A 16,556-nucleotide genomic window follows, 5' to 3' on the forward strand; every position below is an offset into this window, starting at 1 on the left:
CCCACCCCCCTTCTATCATTGTGTTAGATTGTTAGTTATGTTTGAAAACACCGTATTCATTCACGTAATAACTAGCATAATTTACAATTTTACATACAATATACAATCATAAATAAATAAATGATCATAACTCACAGTGTCCCCTGTAAAATTAGATATCTGTAATTGACATACACATCCATGATTAAATAAAGGGAAATTTACCAGAGCATCAGGTTTTTAAAATTAATTTTTATTAAATACTTATAAAAATACTAAAAACTTATATTTCTATATTTCAATACTTTTTATAGTAAACTTTACACAGAATAGAGTCTACACATCAATAATAATCAATCAATAATAAACACAAAAGTAACTATATCAATATCAACTCGATTCTAACACAGAACAAATACACAAATAATTCAGTGTAGTAAAATTAGCACATCAGTAATACTAAAAGCAAAAGTTGCACCGTGGTGTGTTACTACTAGAGGGAGCACCTGATTCCCAAACCTGCATCAATTTCATTAATAAAGAGATGCAATAATTATGCTCACCAGAGAAATTCAGAGCAAAACAGAGAATAGAGAACAGAGCACTGTTATTTTCCAGCTGGCAACTATTAACCGCAGTCCGAGGAACTAACGGTCCCAAAGTCCAGCTGTATTCCAACAACCGGCGCACCAACTGCTATCCTGCGCCGTTCCCCGGCTACTCCCCACCCCCGCCATCTTAACCTACACTCCCCCGTTTTATACACTACGTAATTAAATTAGCAACAAATGATAGTAATTAACAGCTCAAGATACGAAAAAAACAAAGAAAAAGAATTTATTCGCTGTGTTCCGTCTCCTGAAATGGAAATTGTCATACAACACAACGTGAAATTCAGGTGGAAGCCGATGGATTTTTTTATTTTTCGTGACGAAAAATGAAAAATAAATAAATTAAAAAAAAAGGAAGAAGCAATGGATTTTTGATGTACAAGCAAAGCACGTGGTAGGGACCGTGGTGAGGAGCGTCAAGGGTCGTAAGTCGTAACATAAACCCGTGGCGGAGAAAACCAAAAAAAAAAAAAAAGTGATTAAAAATCGGCGAGTTTTCTGTTGAGGCGATTTTTTTGTATCTGCTGTAAATTACGGAGGCTTCGGATCGCGAAAACATCAGCTCTCTTGGCGTCCGTGTAACGCTCAATGTCGTTGATCTCCGCAACTGAATCTAACATAAGAGAGAGAGAAAATAAAGCTTAAACAAAATTATTAAGAGAAAATAAAATAAGTCTGTGGAAAATTGCATTGTAGTTGTACCTAATACATGTTGCTTGGAGGAGCGGTTGAATCCAGGAACATGATCTAAATCTGAAAAAGATTGTAAAATTGAATTAACTAATAATAAATATTGATGGTTGAATTAACAATTTAGAGTGGTGGAGCTAGAAACCTGAGGGAGAGGGAGTGTGGGAGCAAAGGTAGAGGATGAGGAAACAGAGGAGAGTGAGGAGAGGAATGAGGTGGATGAGCTTGTGAGGAGGGCGGTGAGGCGGAGAGGACATGCGGTGAGGCTTGGGAGCGTCGTCGGCGGGGAGAGCGTGGTGGTCGGCGAGGGCGACTCCATGGTGGAGCTTGGAGGAGGGCGAACCCAGGGACTGTCTGTGCATTGTTAGGAGAGAGGAAACGGGAGAGTTGAGAGTTGAGAAGACAAGAGAAGACACACAGCTCAGTGCGTGAGTCAAGTGTGCGTTGTCAACTTGTGAACTCACTTTTATTTTATTGCTTTTTTTTTATTTCTTTCTTTTTATACAGAAGGAAAGAAAAGGTTATCAAAACTCATATCAGACTACTTATTAGTGAATGAGAGAATGATTTTTTAAAAATTTAAATGTGTTAAGTTAAATACAAATTGGACGGTTTTATTGTTGGTTAATAATAATTTTTTGTTGAACTAAAAATAGCTGAATTGAAAATGATTAAACCAGCTATTAATCTTTTTTGTCGGCACCACTTAAAATCATTTCATGTTTTCATTTTATTATACTATAATATATATTAAAATTAACTACTAAAATTAATTATTATATATTTATATAAAAAAATATATAATTAAATTTATTTTTAATATATATTTTATTTCAAAAACTAATTTTAATAGCTGATTTAATTTTTTCAATTCAAATAATGAAAACTCGTTATTTTTTTTTGCTCAGTTTTCAATTTTCCACACTATTTAATACTACCATGCATCAATCCAATCCAATCATAAGATAATGAAAACTCATTAAATTTTTTGGTGCTCAATTTCACTCTATTGAATACTACCATCAATCCAATTCAATCATACACTAAGAGTTACTAACTCTCATTTTAAGTGTGTAAGATTTATTTATGCCGGTAAGCTGTCTCGGATGGATCATTGATGGTTGGTTGTTAGTATCCCGTGCTTAATTGATTGTCTAAATTTTTTGGCGATTTCGTTCCTTTTACTCCTCTCAATTCCTTTTCCCTTGTCGCTTTTTAGTTTTTCCTGATTTCTGTTTCAACTCTCTCTAGTCTCAGTACCTTTTCCAATTTTAATGGTAACTAATGCTGCCACATTTTTTTTTACGGTATTTCCAAGTTTATTTATTAAGTTAAAGACTAGTTTATTGTAAATCGACACTTTATTTTAAGAATTTGTCCATGATCAATGAACTATTATATAGGTTTAGCTAATATATATTCTAGGACACATGATATAAATTTATCATTAATAAAAAAATTTAAATGTTAAATATAAAATAAATATGTTAAAAATTTAAATTTTTATATTTTTAATAAAAAAATTTAATTTGTAAATTTAACATATATTTTGAAGATATAGGATAAATAAACTCTTATTATATATACAAGATAAAATTTAACTTTTTTATATTTATTTAATTAAATATGTAAACTAATTACTAGATTAACGAATTGTAAACTAATTACTAGATTAACTCAAACAATATTTAATTTATTATAATATATTTTAATATAAAGATTACTAAACATAAATCATTTTTAAGACAAACAAATTTTTCATCAAAATCAAGTTTGCAAAATTAATTTTATGCAAACTTCCGTTTAAAAATTGAAATGCAAACACACACTTAGGGTCAGTTTAGCTAAATTTCTTAAATAAGTTCTTTTGAAAAAAAGGAGTTTAAAATATAAGAATTTTTATTAATAATAACTTTTAAATAAGTTATTTTAAGTTTGGAAAGTTATTATAAAAGTCCTTATTTTAAAGTTGTGCATTAAATATAGGTGATAAAATAGCTTTTGAAAATAGGAGAAGTCAGGGACGGACTTAGAGGGGGGCGAGTGGTGGCCTCGACCCCCCCAAAATTTTTAGAAACTATATTTATATATGAGATATATATTTAAAAAAATAAAAAATATTATATAATTTAGTATTTTTATATGTATTATTTTTTATTATATGATAGATTTATGTCTTGATTGTTTAATTCACTAATATTTTTCACTTAACTAATTTAATATCATATCCTCAAGTCTTTGTAACTTTCAAATTAGTTTTTATATAATAATCTCTATATTTATTTTAAAAAAATCAATTGTTTATTTTATATTAACATATTAAAATTTATATTATTATATTAATAATAACTTACGTAGTTATATTTTGGTAATCACATTATATACTTTAGATATTCTTTTCTTATAAAAAATACTTATTTTTCTTCTAAATTTACGTTGTTGAAAGAAAAACTTTTATAAAAATATTTTATATCTTATATTCTATAAAGGTATTGTGTTTTTTAAATAATTAATAATTTATCATTTATTTTTAAATTTTTATAAAATTTTGAAAGAATTAATTTTAATTAATAAGATATGTGATTATTTTTAACTAAACACGCTATAAATTATTGGTACTTTAGAATTTTATAATATACTATTGATATTGTTATATTTTTTTTATGTAACTATCATATTAAAAATAAAATTGTGAAAAAAAATTATAATTATATATATATATATGATAAATTTTTTAAAAAATTAACTCTAATAATAACTATATGTAATTATTTTTATAGAATGAAAAAAAAATTATCTAAAATTCGGCCCCTCCATACTAAACTTTCTGCATCCGTCCATGGGAGAAGTCATATTTTTTAACTTCTTCAAAAATTCTTAAATAATTTTTTTAAAAATTAAAAATTTATCTAAAAAATTATACCAAATACTATTAATATAATTTTTTATTTTAGGCATTACTCATGTATTACACACCCACACAACACACTCACACACACTACATGAATTCATTTAAAGATTCATAATTCTTCTCCTAAAATTTGAACCTGAGTGCAGCTACTTGCGAGGCAGCAGATCCTGCCACTAGCCCAAGCCTCGGCTGCGCGGAATCAAATAGTTTAAAAGCAAAAAAAGAGAGGGGTCTACTAAAGCTTGCAACCCAATATTATGCTGTCCAACATAGTTTTCGGCTACGCTTATATAGACCGAATAAATGTTTCCTTAAATATTACGTTATTACCTTTCCACTTAATGGGCCAGAAGAGAATAGGCTATACAATAGAAACTCCAAAACTTCTTTGACCCAAAGAGAAACACTCAAAAAGGCTTTGTCCAAAAATAACTCTAATGATGAAATAGAAGGATCAATTTAGTGTGAGTCCACAAACCAAGCACAGAGATAAAAATCATTTTTAGTAGTAAATTTTTAATGACAATAATATAATAATTATTATATATTTTATATTTTTATAATAATTATATATTTATTATTATTACTACATGTTATAATAATAATTATATATATTTTTTAACCATTAAAAAATCTTTATGTTAATTATATAATTGTTACTAAAATTTTTTTAACAACAAAATATAAGACAACTAATATCTAATTGACAGTAAATATATTAGTAATTATTTTTATTTTTTACTGAAAATAAAAGAAATAACCACTAAAATAAAATAAATAGTCACTAATTATATGTAACTGGCCTTGTTAAGCTAAAAAATTAAATAGGATTCATGAAAGAGTGAGGTGAGGTCTTAGCTCTTAGCTGACGTCCAAAATTCTACATTTCAAAATCGAGTACGAGTTTACGTTAGCGACTTTGTCAGCAAAAATTACTTGTGTAGAAAAATTCTGACCCAGACATAAAATCAAATTACTTGTGTAAAAGTCATACTCTATTTTTTTGCAATAAAATTATTACATGTATCATAATCTGTATGTCTCAATCTAATATTTTTTTTTTGGTACACAATCTAATAATTTAAATGAATAAATAGTTTATAATATAATATCTGAACTTTTATAACACAAAAATATAGAATTCGATTTATGTTAGTCATATTCTTCTAAATAAAAATATATAATTCTAGTCCAAATAAAAATAGAATAATTATTGAAGAGAATGACTTGCGTTTTGGGCGGGCATCACGTTGGGCCAGGCCTAATGGGCCAGATATAAATTTTATAGCCAGAATCGAACGGCAGAGAAGGCACCGGGAGAGCGCACAGGAAAAAGGGCGTAGAACGAAGTTACGAAATTTCTGGGAGAGTGGAGAACAAGCAAAAAGAATATATTAAAAATAAAGCAAGCTTGTGCAGCAGGAAACAATTTCATCATCGCTTACTCTATGATTATTAAAAATTAAATATAATAGGTGAAACATTGTAATTTCATATGAGAAGAGATCAGAATGGTGCTGTGGGAGATAACACTTGGAACTGCGTATTTTCTGGGTCTGAAACGAACTTACAGGCTTGCCCTCAGGATTCAGCGCAAGCTCATTAGCCCTAACCACCCTAAGGTCCGCGATTTCCTTCACAGGTACCTATACCTCTCTTCTTTCTTTCTTTGTTTCTTTCGCTCTCGTTTATTAAATCGTGAATCTAGAAATGCGTGTGTGATTATTCTTGTTGATGGATACATACTCTCAAGTGTTATTATTTTTTCTTTTCATTTGTGTTCTTAGGTAGCTACGTGATTGACAGCAATGTGCATTTCGGTGTTTGTTTATTTAGTTGAGAGGAATTTTAAGGATTCAATCGATGATTCTGATATATAACCAATAGATAACTAAATGATGCCAAAAATGTAATTATGTAAAGTTTGCATCTGGTTTGATTGTTGTCCAAATGTGTGATTTGAGTGTAGTCATTGTTAGTTTCCAGCTTTTACTTTAGGTAGTCTTTGTAAATTAGCTTTGAAGATATTATTCAATATGCAGGTTAGGTGTTTGTTAATTTGTTTCACACACAAGCATAGTGCAGGGATGTTTGGTTTTTTATATGTTTCCCGTTATTCGTGATTAGAAAAATACCACAAAACAGATACTAGCTTGAGTTCTTGTAGATCACATTTGTATCTTTGGAGAAGCTTAAAGCCTTGAATATTTATTTCTTTGACATAGCAACGGTTATATTACAACGAAATTTGTGGGGCCTGGTGAAAGTTTGTAGATTATATTTCATAGCACTTCTAATTGTTTACACACACTCTAAAGTGAATATTACTGATGGAAAGGTGGTTGGGAGAAAGGTTGATTCATTTAATTAATAATTGTGTGACTGGATTGTGTTAATGCATTGCTACATCCAAATATGAAATCTTGGAGGATAACAGCTGTGTCGTATTACAAATATTTGAGAGCCAATGATTTACTTATTGTCTTCTGAGATCACAAAGTTCTTGGGGTCAATTATTAGCATCAGTTTCTTACTTTATTCATCGTTGTAATTTGTTACTGAGTTTTGTTTCACTTATGCACCTCAGTGCTTTGGTACGGATGCATCACTGTCTTACAATTTCATTCTTGGACTTTTGTTTTGGTGCTTCACAGGCGGACCCGTGCTGTATTTGACGTAGTAGTCAAAGTTCATAGAAACATTCAAGATAGAGACATAGAAGCAGGACGGAATCTTGGAAACACAATTTTGCGATGGCTAGATCGGATGAAGCCATCAGCTGGGATTCGAGGTCCTCCTTCCGGATCACTTCCCAGTGGCAGCTCAAGTGAAAAACTGACAAAGAATTCAGCTGGAGCTTCGAACAACAAGCCTACTGGTTATTTTGGATCCTTCAAGAAGGACTCCGATAGGCATCTCTTTACCTCGTTGAGACAAAGACCTTTTCCTACCATTTCAATGATGACTCGACCACCGAATCCTGCCAGGACTAGTGTCCATGGCAGGAACCTCAGCATCTATGCTCCTGAAATCTCTAGTTCAAATTATAGAATGAATGAGTCAGGAGGTGTATTTAGGAAGGACATCATGCAATGGATGCTGCGAAACTAGCTCTCCATCACTTTGCTAGTGGTTTACGTCACCCGTATTTTTGTTTAGGCCATTTTTTAAAAAGGAAAAGGAAAAGGTAGTTAAAGAGTGATGTTTATGTGGCAATTTCATGCACTGATGGGGATGGTAGCCTTAAGGTTTTTTTGTTTTTATTTTTCTCGTTTCTTTTGTACTTTTTATGGTCTGTCAAGCTTCATTTTGCATGACGAGTTGTTATGCATTTGTTCTGAGTTTTAGTTGAAGAACCAGTTGTTAATATCACAGGTGTTGTCCATAATAATACTGAACTGAACAATATTTCAGTTACATTTGGGAAAGAGAAAAGAAAATGAAGCTGATAGCGAGCTTGATGGGATTCAAATGTGTGCCCAAATTCAATATTTTTGTAATTTGTCTTTTGCTTGTATTAAATTTGTATTTTTATGAATAAGGTTTTGTGCAAGTTTACTCAATAAAGGTCCCAAAACTTCATCCTACCTGTACCTTCTAATCAAAGATACAAACAAAATTTCATGACTTGATCATATATGATGATATTCTTATATATTGTATGCTTTTAGGTTTCATATTTGATTTCATTTTCTTGGCAACTAGTGCAACTCTTTGTTTGGTATTCCAATAAAAATGTGGTAAGGTCATTTAAAAGTTGAGGTAAAAAATCCATTCATTTCTCTCTAATGATATAGGAAAAATGGGTAGTACAATTTTAACACCATTCAATCACTTCAATTATTTCTTATAAAATTTAATGCTAGACGGAAGTAACCAGTACCAAAGTATGCTACTATTTGTCTACTATAGTCGTTCTCGTTGCATTTTAGGTTGTGCCGAAGATGGATTTTTGGAGTTAAAGATCCCAATCTGTAAAGCATGAAAACAAATATAATAAACTTCTATGGAGTAAGAAAGCTGTAAGCCTCTAAATCACTGGACACTGGGTGTGTAGAGAAAACAAGAACCAAAGCCCCTAAGGATAGGAACTTTAAAATCCAGGACCAACTGAGTACTGACCACATATGGTAAGCAAGGACAGGTTGAAAAATTCTCTTCAATGTTTTCTTCATTTTGATGATCAACGATCGAGAGCCCCTTTATCATTCTCTGTATATATATACCCTCGCATATATTTGATTAATTTCACCATTCTTCCCCAAGTCAACATTTTAGCAGGATAATAATGAATTGAAACATACCACTTTATTTAAAGAGGATTTGGCTCCTCTAAATACTTATTAATCATTGTAGAATTACAGCCTGAGAATGTCAAACCTGTCAACTATATATTTAAATATACAATATTACAACAACTTGAGAGGTAAAAGAAAAAAAAAAAAAAAAAAACAAAATCAGAAAAGAATGTAACCTTTTTATATACCGTTTTTGGGGGACGGGGATGGGGTGGGGTGAGAAGGGAGGAACTAATATTTCCTCCCACTAATCAAGAAGGGGACTCCCTTCTTTGGCAAGGACAAAAAGACCGCCATCTCCCCTTGATATTCTGAAGTCCTTATCAAGATATGTAGTAATAAGCCATGAACTAGTCCTCTCACCAGGAATGGGAACCTTGAGAGGTGGCTGACCGGATATGGCACGTGAAATGTTTGCCACTGCATCTTGCAGAGGACCAAGAGATTGTTGCAGAGGTGAAAGGCTGATCCTTTGGCCAAAAATGTCTACATCTTCTGGCAGTTCAGGTCGAGACTTTATCTCTGGAGGATTGAATGAACCTTCTTTAAATGTAACCTGTTTGCATTTAGAAATGTTAGCAAGAGTTTTCTAGTCATCTATGCAAGCTGAGGAAACTTATTTAACATGCAGGATACAACAAACATTGGATTGCACCATTGTATTATTATTATTAACATTGGAAAAGCAAAAACATTTGCATGCAACCATATCAGCTTATATCATAATTCATATGTAATTTACTTTTTTACATTATCACAAATAAGAGAAGGCAATTGTCAGTTTTCATAATACAAGAGCTTATTAAAAAAGGCAATTTAGTTAGAGAACTTTAAAATAACCTTATTGTTATATTGGTGAATGAAGAAGGCCTTAATTAAGGATTTCTTCCGAGCAACGATTCGGTTTCGCTATTCAATTAAGGTTGTTTCAATAGGAAAGAGAAAGATAACTCTTTTTTTGGTATTGAAACGGGGAAAAAGCCCGAAACAAAAGGAACCCAGATACAAATTAAACGGGGTAAGGTAACCCATATATCATCTTCACAAAGAATCCTAGCTAACTCAGGAGGAGGTAAATCCCAAAACACAAAAGCGGAATTCAGCATCCATGCGTAATGAAAAAAGATCCTCTAAAGTGAGCAGATCAGTAAAGTGATAAAGTGAGGGCGTTAAGTACCATTGAATTTATAACTTCCATCATTTATGAGCCTCGTTATCTTAATTTAAGAATGATTAGACACTCACTTCCTCACTTTATCAATCTTAATTTAAGAACTGGTTGAGTCAGTTCACTCATACGAGGAGGTGTGTGCCTCTGACCTTTGCTAACTTAGGCATGGTTTTTTGGTTAAGATGTGACACACCTTAAGCCTGAAACACCTAGTAGATAATTGCAAAATATTCATAAAGCCTACTCATCCAGCTTGCTATTTGTCATGACAAAGATATACAAGATATGACTAATTTTCGGTCTCTGGCACTCTTAGCAGCAGGCAGCTTAGGGGTTTTTACAATGAACCTCTTAATCTTTGACTTTTTACTATGAATGTTATGATTGAATGCTCCACTAGCAAATATTTACTGTAAGATAATGCAATAGAGTCAACTAGTCAAGTATGTTACATTTTCCCTTATTGTAAGGATAAACTTCAATTAAACTACGAATGCACTTTTTGGCACCTCAAGGTGTTAAAACAAAGAGTCAAGCAAATTTTGTCTTTCTAATTTGTGAGATGGTGAAATACTAAATTTTTCATGAGAAGATACCTGTATTCTTGTAGGGGTTCGAACTTCAAATGAGGCAGATGCACTGAAAGACAAAGTGGTAAAAGGACTAGATAATGTGATGGAGTTTATGATGGTCAAGCTACCAGTATCGATTGTTTGTGAAATCTTGTCCACCTTCAACAAAGGTAACGATCCAACTGCTAGAAGAGGTAAAAGTTCCGAAGATGCAGTGTACCTGAAATCAGTTTTAAAAGCACAGCAACCGAAAGGATTATGTGTCACAAAATAAACAGAAATTTTGACTTTGCTTCGTATTCATCAATATTCAGTACCAATGAAAATTTCCACTATTTCTGCCAGAAATCAGAATACATCAAGATAAGCATAAAGCACAGTATTGCCTAAAACAGTAAAAATTATCTCTTTTTTTTTTTCCTTTCTCTTCTCCCCAATGAAAGCATGCAGTCCCAAACCCTATAACCATTTCCCCAAGGCATGACCCAAATTGCATGTTCCATTTACACAACAGGATGCAACGATCATATCAATCAAAATCAAAATCAAAGTTTCATTACTCAACGAGAAGCATAGTTCACTTGAGCTGCAACTATTCATAACTAAATATGCATTAACATGAAAAGCATAGTTGAATAAAATTCAGCTCAGACTTACAGCAACACCCAAGTTCCATCGAGAAGCGCGGGTTCCTCAACCGGGTTAGGTGTCGGGTTTGCCGCTTCCAACTGAGTCACCAACTCGGATACCTCGGCCCGGACCTCCGACCCTGCCCGAAACCCGAGCTGAGTCCCATAAACACTGTCCACTAGAGCCCGCTTCAGACCCTCCAGCTTCCCCTCCTCCTCCGCCGAAACATCCTTAGGCGTGGCAGCCGGAGTTCCGTTTCCGCCGTCGACGTAACCGCCGTCGCCATCACGTCCTCCTTCCTCCCACTCATCTTCGTCCCTGGGAGGGTCAGAATCGGGAAGCTTGGTGAACGCCGCTTCGGGCTCGGGCTCGTAATCCTCACCCCATTCATCGGAGATCTTGGCGGAGGCCTTGTCAACGTCGCCGGAGCCACCGTCGGCAGGGGAGGAGGCGGCGAGGCGGATAGAAGGGAAGGTTTGAGAGCGAGGAGAGAGAGGGAATGGGAAGCGAAGGGGAGAAAGAGAAAACGGAAAGAGGGAATTAGGGTTTTGCGAGGTGGTGGAAGGGACGCGTGGGGTGCACGCGAAAGAGGAGAGTTGAGCCATTGGAAGTGTTTTAGTTTGTACTTCCGAATTCCGAGTCTTTCTTTCTTTCACTACGTGTGTTTCTGCTTCGATGCTAGAAGACTACAAGTCTAGAATCACCCAAAATCAAAGATAGTACAAATTACAAATATTTATTATTTATTACGTAAATAATCAAAAACGGATTCTCTCTATTTTTTTTAATTATTAACAGAATAAAATGTGATCTTATCATTAATTTTATAAATAAAAAATATAAAAAATAATAAATTTTTTAATTTTTTTAATAATTAAGAGGATATATTTTTTAAATAATCAAATTATACTAATACAAAAATTATTGATAGTTAATTGTATAATTTTTAAATTTTTTTATTTAAGGATTAATCATGTAAAGCATATTTTAAAACTCGGACCGAACTTACTGATTTAACTAGATTAGTTGGAAATGAGTCATCAAATTATTTCGATTTAGTTAAACAATTAATTGATAATAAATTCGTGTAAAAATAAAAAAAAATTAGTCAATATTGTGTTTAATGGTTAACCAACTTAAAATCATAAAATCCAAACAAAATATATTTTTTACTTTTTTAATATATAATTTATATATAAATATATTATTTTATTATATTTAGTTTAATTTCAATTGAATTTTACCTAAATTTTTAAATAGGTAATTCTATTGATGTAATAATCGGTTCGGTCTTTATAATTTTTTATAATTCTTGTGAATAGTTAGGGTAATAATTCAAATATATAGTGTGCATCAATGACATGCTGATGCATTTATTAATTGAAAAATATTAGTCATTCTTTAATTTTTAATTTTTATTTAATTTTTTAAAAAATATATTAAAATTTAATTAATTTAAATAATTACTTTTATATATTAATTGTTTAAAAAATTAGGAGAATTATTTGTTTTTTTCCTGAAGACTAAATAAAAAATAATATTTAAAGAATATTTAATTGTAATGTTATTAATTATTATATTTACAAAAAGTATTTATGTGAAAAATGTTTGTGGTGGATCATGTGTCAACTTTGTCTGGTAGAAGAGGCGTAGTGTCTGATTTTTTTCAAAAGGATAAAAACATTTGTCTTTTGGGGGGTATATTTGTACTTTTCAATGGTCTGTATTGGATTGGAAACAGGGATACAGTTTTGGTGGTCAGATTTTAGTTTCGAATTTGGACTAGGTTTCTTGTTTTAGTTGGGCCATGAATCTTTTCAGAAAAAATTTTCTTTGGGTTAGTTTGTGAGTGTAAATGAGCCCAACCTACTGAACCTACTCTTTAGTATTGTGCAGTCTATGTATTAGACCAAAAACTTGCATAAAACGTGAAATCGTGAATGTAGGGATCGTTTTTGGTATTTATTTTTCGTTACTTAGCGTTTGTTTTGAGATAATGAGATAAATACTGAGAGACTAATATTTAATATTATGTTTGTTAGTTTAAAAGTTGATACTAAAATTTCTGTTTCTGTCTCTAAAATGTTAGTATTTCGGTACCTCTAAAAAGTAGAGACACAAAGGACTAAAATTTAAAAAAATGGAGACTGAAACTTTAATAACATTTTATACCTAAAATATTTTCATTTTAATTAATTAATTCCAATTTTATTCTTTGTATAAATTAAATTAAAATTTCATTCTTGTTTCAATTTCTGTCTCTCACTTTACACCAAACAAAATATTGAGATTTATTTTAATTTCTGTCTCTTAAACTTTATCTCTCAATCTCAATCTTTTTGAACGCTACTTATAGAGACTGCATAATATTTTATGAATATGGATAGAGACTGCGGTATTTGTTATATGACAAATTTATCACAACTAATAGAAGTGGCTAGATTTCACATCTGATGATTGATGAACCACATTTTGGATATCAAGTACTTCAACTAGCATTTGTTTGCAAGCATAAAAATGTGCAACTGAAACATTGCATTGCATGATTAAACTTTGTTGTATTCTTCTCTTTTAATTTTACTACAAAAATTGGGGAAATGCCTTGGGCTTTTGCCATTAAAGGCAGCAGGGATAAAAAATAATTATTATTTTGAGGTGAATAGTAAGGGTTTTGAGAAAAATCACTTAACAAGGTGAAGTAGTTTTGACTAAATTTTATCATTTACTTTTGATTATACCTGGCCTATTAATATAATTTAGTTCATATTCTCACTAAAAGAATGAGTGACACTTATAAGTGAATTATACAAACTACAAAGTAAGTTCAACATAACCATTTAAATCCAGGCGAGTCGGACTAACTTTAGATATGAGCCATCTAACTTATATTCGATTCAACTTAGAGTGATAATATACTATTCTATAAATATCATAAATATCATATGTATTTTTTTTTTAATTCAATCTTGTTAAAAACCTACTAAAACTTTTGCGAAATTAAAATTTCTTGCAAGTACATGCATTAAGTTCAAAAAAGAACATCAAATAAATCACCATCCAACAAACAAATTAATACTTAGAATAAATAATCATTTGTATTCATAAAAGATAAAAATGTTGACATATGTACCCATATTAAATCAAAACTAAAACTAAACTTGTACTCATACAAGATGCTCTTCGTATGGCAAAAATACCTTGTCTTTGGAGAATTGGAGTGTCACATAGAATATTTTTGTCACACGAAATATATTTTACGTGATACAAGTTTAGTTTCGATCGAATGTGGATACATATATCAATATTTTTATCTTTTATGGATATAAATGGTCATTTATTCATACTTACAACTTTAGATGTTTTAACCTCGCATCTAGGCCTAAAAATTAATCCAATTTCGGGTAACACTTCAGAGCAATCCATATTTAATGTTTTGCAAAATGTGTGAATGTAACTCGAGATACTTGTGACTATTGTGCGGTCCTAGGACAAAATTCAATTGATTTCAATTCAATGCCAAAATTCCGTAGTGGCTGGCTTCGAAACTTTAAGGAGGTGTATGAATATTGTTATGCTAGGCATGCTCCTATGATTTATAATTAATATATGGAGAAATTATGAGTCTGAATGCTTCCTAGTAAATATTTGAACAACCAACCAATATAAATATAAAATCCCAAGATATAGATGGACTAATAGAGAGGATCATATTGTTCGTACAAATTTATTGCAACATCCTATACCAGTGGTTTAACTATCCTAGACCCATAATTTATATGGTTCGTTGACTAGTATTTATTGCTCGTTTTCAATGATTCTTGTTTCATAAAACTAAAATTAAACTATCTTCTTGTTTAGATTCTCACTGGAAGTACATCATTGCATGCTCCGGATTCATGCTACGTTTAAATGATGATTAATTCTTCAGTAAATATCCATTTTGATTTTTAAATTTGTTTAGTACATTCAATGTATCTTTTTGTACATATTCCAAATTTTGTGAAGAGGGACCTGTTAACTTCTTTGAATGAGAATATATGTGAAAGTTTCATTTTGAATCACTGATTTATCTTCTACGCTTTGCTTTTGAAAAGGTAAAGAAGTAAGAACATGTGGAATAAAATAGAACAAAGAAGCTTAAAAAAATTTTGGCCCATGCAGGTCTCGAACCTGCGACCTTCGCGTTATTAGCACGACGCTCTAACCAACTGAGCTAATAGGCCAGTTTGTTAATTAATAATTTATATTTTATGTTATTAGATAATTAATTGCATAACAACTTCTATTCGTATATAATATCTTACCGAATTAAACATGAAATGCCGGTACTGCTATCTTGGAGAAATGAATAAAATATGAAATGTTGGTTCAGTTCCATTTCAGGAGAGTATTTGATTATACAACAAAGCAAGTTATTAGATCCAGAAGAGAATATAAAAATTAAAAACAAAATAAGAAACTGAAAATATTCTATCATCACGTGTTAAAAGGTAAACTATAAAAAATATATTCGAATCATTTTAGTGTTGACAAAAATATTTTTTAATTTAATAAAAATGGCTTCAATTAATTAAAAAGGGTGCCAAAAATACCCAATAATATTTAGAGACATATTTTATTAACGGAATAAATATATATTTTTATTATATTTTTAAATAATTTAAGAATATTTTTATTAATAATAAAATTTAAAAACATTTTTATCAATAATAAAATAATTTGAGAATTTTGTTTTTGGTTTGCCCCATATTAAAATGGCTAATTAGTTACGGGGTAGATCAAGGAAATAGACGGACGAAAAAGGTAGGTGTATTTAAAACTAAATATATTACTTTAAATATGTTGTTGGTTTATATAAAATATTTAATTAATTTTTTGTTTCTGTTTTTATAAATTGAACCTTTGAAATTATATATTATATTTATAAATTATATGATGTCCGACTTATTCTGGCTGGTCGTCCGAGTTTTTCATAAGAATGTGGAGAATGGTATTTGTAAGAGATTTCGATGTTTAAGTTATCAAGGGATTTAAGCTTATTTTTAGTAGGTTAGAATTTGAATATAAGTATCAGTGTATTTATAATAAGTAAGATAACCACATTTTAAAGTAGATTTATCTTTATTAGTGAATAACCGTTTTTTTTTTTATATTAGGAGTTTGTTGAAATTTATATTTTAAATGAAATAGAAATAATATGAGAAAATTGGAAAGTCAATTACTTATTTAGACAAGTAGGATTGAACTTATCTCTTAAGAGGTCTAATAAGTAAAATAGGCCATTTTTGATGGACCTTTATTCTTAATGGGCTGAGTTTGTTTATACTTTATTACTTTATAGTATGTTGAAAAAATGATATGATTAATATTGATTAAAGTGTATTTTTAAATGTAAAACGTTATGTCATTATTTTATTTTTGTTTTATTGGAAACAAAACTGGATTATATTACTTCTAGCTAGACCTTTATCTAAACATAAAATCGAACCTCTGAGGCATATTACGTACTTCGCTGTGATATTATTCAAAACCAATCAACATGAATGTTGTTTCGTCCTGGCTCTGGAGTGGCTGAGCTTTAGCTACTCCGAGCAAGCGGCCGTTGGAGAGGAAGAGCTATACGTCGGTTTGAATCGAACACCGCAGCAGAAATACCTGCAAAAGATACTCCAACACTCAAGTCAATAAGGATCT

General features: G+C 31.1%; 3 protein-coding genes and 1 non-coding gene across 5 annotated transcripts; 1 reads left to right on the forward strand and 3 right to left on the reverse strand.

Annotated features, from left to right (window-relative positions):
- Window positions 1-252: 252 nt before the first annotated feature.
- On the reverse strand, window positions 253-1,881 carry LOC112800045 (uncharacterized). Of its 2 annotated transcripts, none has more exons than XM_025842091.3 (3): window positions 1,426-1,881; window positions 1,293-1,343; window positions 253-1,203 (listed from the first exon to the last, which is right to left on the reverse strand). In XM_025842091.3, exons 1-3 carry the CDS (start codon window positions 1,640-1,642, stop codon window positions 1,070-1,072), a joined length of 402 nt encoding a protein of 133 aa, XP_025697876.1. In that variant the 5' UTR covers window positions 1,643-1,881; the 3' UTR covers window positions 253-1,069. The 2 variants fall into 2 exon arrangements, with proteins under 2 accessions (XP_025697876.1, XP_025697877.1); XM_025842092.3 differs by having other exon boundaries at window positions 253-1,197; window positions 1,426-1,875.
- Window positions 1,882-5,481: 3,600 nt separating this feature from the next.
- LOC112800047 (uncharacterized) lies at window positions 5,482-7,778 on the forward strand. Its single transcript, XM_025842094.2, has 2 exons — window positions 5,482-5,833; window positions 6,846-7,778. The coding sequence occupies exons 1-2, from the start codon at window positions 5,703-5,705 to the stop codon at window positions 7,300-7,302; spliced, it is 588 nt and encodes a 195-aa protein (XP_025697879.1). The 5' UTR covers window positions 5,482-5,702; the 3' UTR covers window positions 7,303-7,778.
- Window positions 7,779-8,480: 702 nt separating this feature from the next.
- LOC112800046 (plastoglobulin-1, chloroplastic-like) lies at window positions 8,481-11,592 on the reverse strand. The gene is made up of 3 exons (XM_025842093.3): window positions 10,890-11,592; window positions 10,257-10,452; window positions 8,481-9,045 (listed from the first exon to the last, which is right to left on the reverse strand). Exons 1-3 carry the CDS (start codon window positions 11,465-11,467, stop codon window positions 8,737-8,739), a joined length of 1,083 nt encoding a protein of 360 aa, XP_025697878.1. The 5' UTR covers window positions 11,468-11,592; the 3' UTR covers window positions 8,481-8,736.
- Window positions 11,593-15,011: 3,419 nt separating this feature from the next.
- Window positions 15,012-15,085, reverse strand: TRNAI-AAU (transfer RNA isoleucine (anticodon AAU)). The gene has a single exon. It is a non-coding gene; the product is annotated as a tRNA-Ile (tRNA).
- Between the last annotated feature and the right edge of the window lie 1,471 nt (window positions 15,086-16,556).

Source organism: Arachis hypogaea, chromosome 5, assembly GCF_003086295.3.
Source record: "Arachis hypogaea cultivar Tifrunner chromosome 5, arahy.Tifrunner.gnm2.J5K5, whole genome shotgun sequence".
NCBI lineage: Eukaryota > Viridiplantae > Streptophyta > Magnoliopsida > Fabales > Fabaceae > Arachis > Arachis hypogaea.

Excerpts from the sequence above, each read along its gene's own strand:
- LOC112800045 (XM_025842091.3), bottom strand. The coding sequence starts at position 1,642 with ATGCACAGACAGTCCCTGGGTTCGCCCTCCTCCAAGCTCCACCATGGA. Across the intron at positions 1,344-1,425 it reads CCACACTCCCTCTCCCTCAG|ATTTAGATCATGTTCCTGGA; the intron begins GTTTCTAGCTCC and ends AATCTTTTTCAG. Across the intron at positions 1,204-1,292 it reads CTCCAAGCAACATGTATTAG|ATTCAGTTGCGGAGATCAAC; the intron begins GTACAACTACAA and ends CTCTTATGTTAG.
- LOC112800047 (XM_025842094.2), top strand. The coding sequence starts at position 5,703 with ATGGTGCTGTGGGAGATAACACTTGGAACTGCGTATTTTCTGGGTCTG. Across the intron at positions 5,834-6,845 it reads GTCCGCGATTTCCTTCACAG|GCGGACCCGTGCTGTATTTG; the intron begins GTACCTATACCT and ends GGTGCTTCACAG.
- LOC112800046 (XM_025842093.3), bottom strand. The coding sequence starts at position 11,467 with ATGGCTCAACTCTCCTCTTTCGCGTGCACCCCACGCGTCCCTTCCACC. Across the intron at positions 10,453-10,889 it reads GATGGAACTTGGGTGTTGCT|GTACACTGCATCTTCGGAAC; the intron begins GTAAGTCTGAGC and ends AACTGATTTCAG. Across the intron at positions 9,046-10,256 it reads GAACCCCTACAAGAATACAG|GTTACATTTAAAGAAGGTTC; the intron begins GTATCTTCTCAT and ends AAATGCAAACAG.